Source organism: Rosa chinensis, chromosome 7 (genome assembly GCF_002994745.2).
Source record: "Rosa chinensis cultivar Old Blush chromosome 7, RchiOBHm-V2, whole genome shotgun sequence".
Classification (NCBI taxonomy): Eukaryota; Viridiplantae; Streptophyta; class Magnoliopsida; order Rosales; family Rosaceae; genus Rosa; species Rosa chinensis.
In genome coordinates this window covers 31,462,432-31,465,159 of record NC_037094.1, presented here as the reverse complement: position 1 = coordinate 31,465,159, position 2,728 = coordinate 31,462,432, and the positions used below count along the sequence as shown (strand labels likewise).

Genomic DNA, 2,728 nt, shown 5'->3' with positions numbered 1-2,728 from the left:
CATACATCTATCGATCAATTAATTAATATATCTACATACATTTAATTAATTAATCTATCTATGCTATAAAACCAACTTCATTTAGTATCACAGATAGACTACCAAAGTTTGATGCATGTACCCAAATTATCCGATTAACATTATATACCCAAGTCATCTAACAAAAATACAAAGGATCACCCAGTTTTCATCTAACTTTGACCAAAAAAGTAAAAGAAGTTTTTATCCAACTTCAGATTACCACTGGAAAATTGCTGGTACAGTTGCAACTTGCAAGTTATGTATTGTAAGTGTGAAACCAAATTGATAAATTTCGTAGTACATATGAGTAGTATATATTGATATGATGGGAAGGTTTTTGATTGTGGAAAACGTTTGTGATAATAACCCCATACAGCTGTCAAATAGACTGCCTACGTACAGAAGTATCCTCTAGCATCTTTTCTATATATAGCTACTAAATTTATCGATCTTGTAGTTTTCTTGTTGTCATCCAACACTATCCACTCATTGATCAACACTATTTTCTTTGTAAAGGTTTTGATTATCAAGCCATGGCGTTGCCACGCTCCTTAGTATTTCAGGTTAATCGAACCCAACCACAACTTATAACTCCGGCAAGGCCAACTCCTCGTGAAACAAAGATGCTGTCAGATATAGATGATCAGCAAGGCCTTAGGTTTCAGGCACCAGTCATTGCAGCCTTCAAGAACAATCCTTCAATGTCGAACCGAAAAGACCCTGTTCAGGTGATCAGGGAAGCAATAAGTAGAGCATTGGTGTATTACTACCCTTTGGCAGGTAGGCTCAGGGAAGGGCCTAACAGAAAGCTTATGGTGGATTGCAACGGAGAAGGTGTCTTGTTCGTTGGGGCTAATGCTGACGTTACTCTCGAGGAAATTGGAGATGCTATTCTACCCCCTTGCCCTGTGTTAGAGGACTTCCTATGTAATGTCCCGGGCTCGGATGGCATTCTTGGTTGCCCTTTGTTGTTAGTTCAGGTAAGTCAACAGATACAATAAGTTATTAGAAGTTATCACTAGCTAGCTACTAGCTAGATATCCTCTTTTTTCATGCAGCACTGTACTAAACTATAATTTGCTCTGATGATGATGATAAGAACATGAAGATAAAAATCGCTGACTAAACCATATTTGCTAGGTGACCATTTTGAGATGCGGAGGTTTCATACTTGCATTGCGCGTGAACCACACAATGTGTGATGCGCCTGGATTTGTCCTGTTCTTGAACACGGTAGGGGAGATGGTTCAAGGAAAAACTGCACCATCTATTCCACCAGTGTGGGAGCGAGAGATCTTGAATGCCCGAGATCCACCAAGAATTACATGTATACATCACGAATACGAGGAAATTATTGATGACTACTCAGATGAGGGCTCTGATGCGGCAGTAATGGTGCAAAAATCTGTCTACTTTGGTCCCAATGAGATAAGGGCCTTGAAGAAACATCTTCCACCGCACCTTTCCCATTGCTCTACATTCGACCTCATAACATCCTGTTTGTGGAAGTGCCGCACATTTGCTCTAGAACTTAAACCGGAACAGGTTGTTCGGGTTTCATGCATAGTCAGTGCACGTGGGAAGCGCAACAGTCTACGTCTTCCTTTGGGTTACTACGGCAATGCATTTGCATTCCCAGCTGCTGTTTCGGGAGTGAAACAATTGTGTGAAAGTTCGTTGGGATATGCACTGGAGTTGGTGATGAAGGCAAAAGATGAAATGAATGAAGAGTACATGAGATCAGTGGCAGGTCTTATGGTCATAAGAGGACGGCCTCCATTTACATTGACCAGGAACTTCATAGTTTCAGATACTAGACGTACTGGCATTGCAGATGTCAACTTGGGGTGGGGAAAGCCAGCATTTTCTGGACCTGCCAAGGTCTTGAACCATATTAGTTCCTATGTTCAGCAAAAAAAGGAAAAAGAGGACGGGACTTTGGTGCCCGTGTGCTTGCCATCGTGGAGTATGTTGAGATTTCAGCAGGAACTCGAGAAGATGACGTCGTCGGAGATAGTGGAAAATATAAATAACACTAAATCTGCTAATTTTAATGTTGTTAGGATGATTCCTCGGTTGTAAGGTTTCAATCATCCTACAATATTATAGATGGTCTTCAATTATTTGAATAAAGGATCAGATCCTCTCCTTAGCTCTTTTCACCCTTGTTTATCCTTGATTGTCAATCTCAATCGTTTACTCAAAATCTAAAGGCCATAAATAATTCACATCAGCATCTGATTATATAGTATACCATACCTCATTATGAAGTCCTACACTAGCTAGGTAAGTTCTCATTCGAAATTAATTTCAAATTCGGAGCTGGCATTTAGAATCTGTTGACCGGCAGGCTGCTATCTAGTCTTATTCTATCCTATGAGCTCTACCATAAATATGGAGTAGGCAAAGAACGAGACATTTCATTTTTCCCTTCTGGATATAACATATAAAGTGAATCCAGTTAATTGAACTGAAAACTTCCAACATTATCTGACGTTGAACTGCAGATTTTCCTTTCTTCTTCCAACATTAATTTCCTTCTGTTCTGGTTTATTGTGTTCCTACACGATTACACGGTAATACAGTCCATAAACAAGGTGCACAGACCGGATATGGCTTCTTCTCTCCCTTTGTATGATATTCCGGTACAGCCATATTTGAAGCGCAGCAGCAATATTCGTCGTATGAATATGATCATGCAAGTAAA

The 2,728-nt window shown here is 40.0% G+C and overlaps 1 protein-coding gene across 1 annotated transcript; it reads left to right on the top strand.

Annotated features, from left to right (window-relative positions):
- Nucleotides 1–500: 500 nt before the first annotated feature.
- On the top strand, nucleotides 501–2,228 carry LOC112179041 (alcohol acyl transferase 1 allele RGa). Its single transcript, XM_024317356.2, has 2 exons — nucleotides 501–1,001; nucleotides 1,162–2,228. The coding sequence occupies exons 1-2, from the start codon at nucleotides 555–557 to the stop codon at nucleotides 2,101–2,103; spliced, it is 1,389 nt and encodes a 462-aa protein (XP_024173124.1). The 5' UTR covers nucleotides 501–554; the 3' UTR covers nucleotides 2,104–2,228.
- Nucleotides 2,229–2,728: the final 500 nt, after the last annotated feature.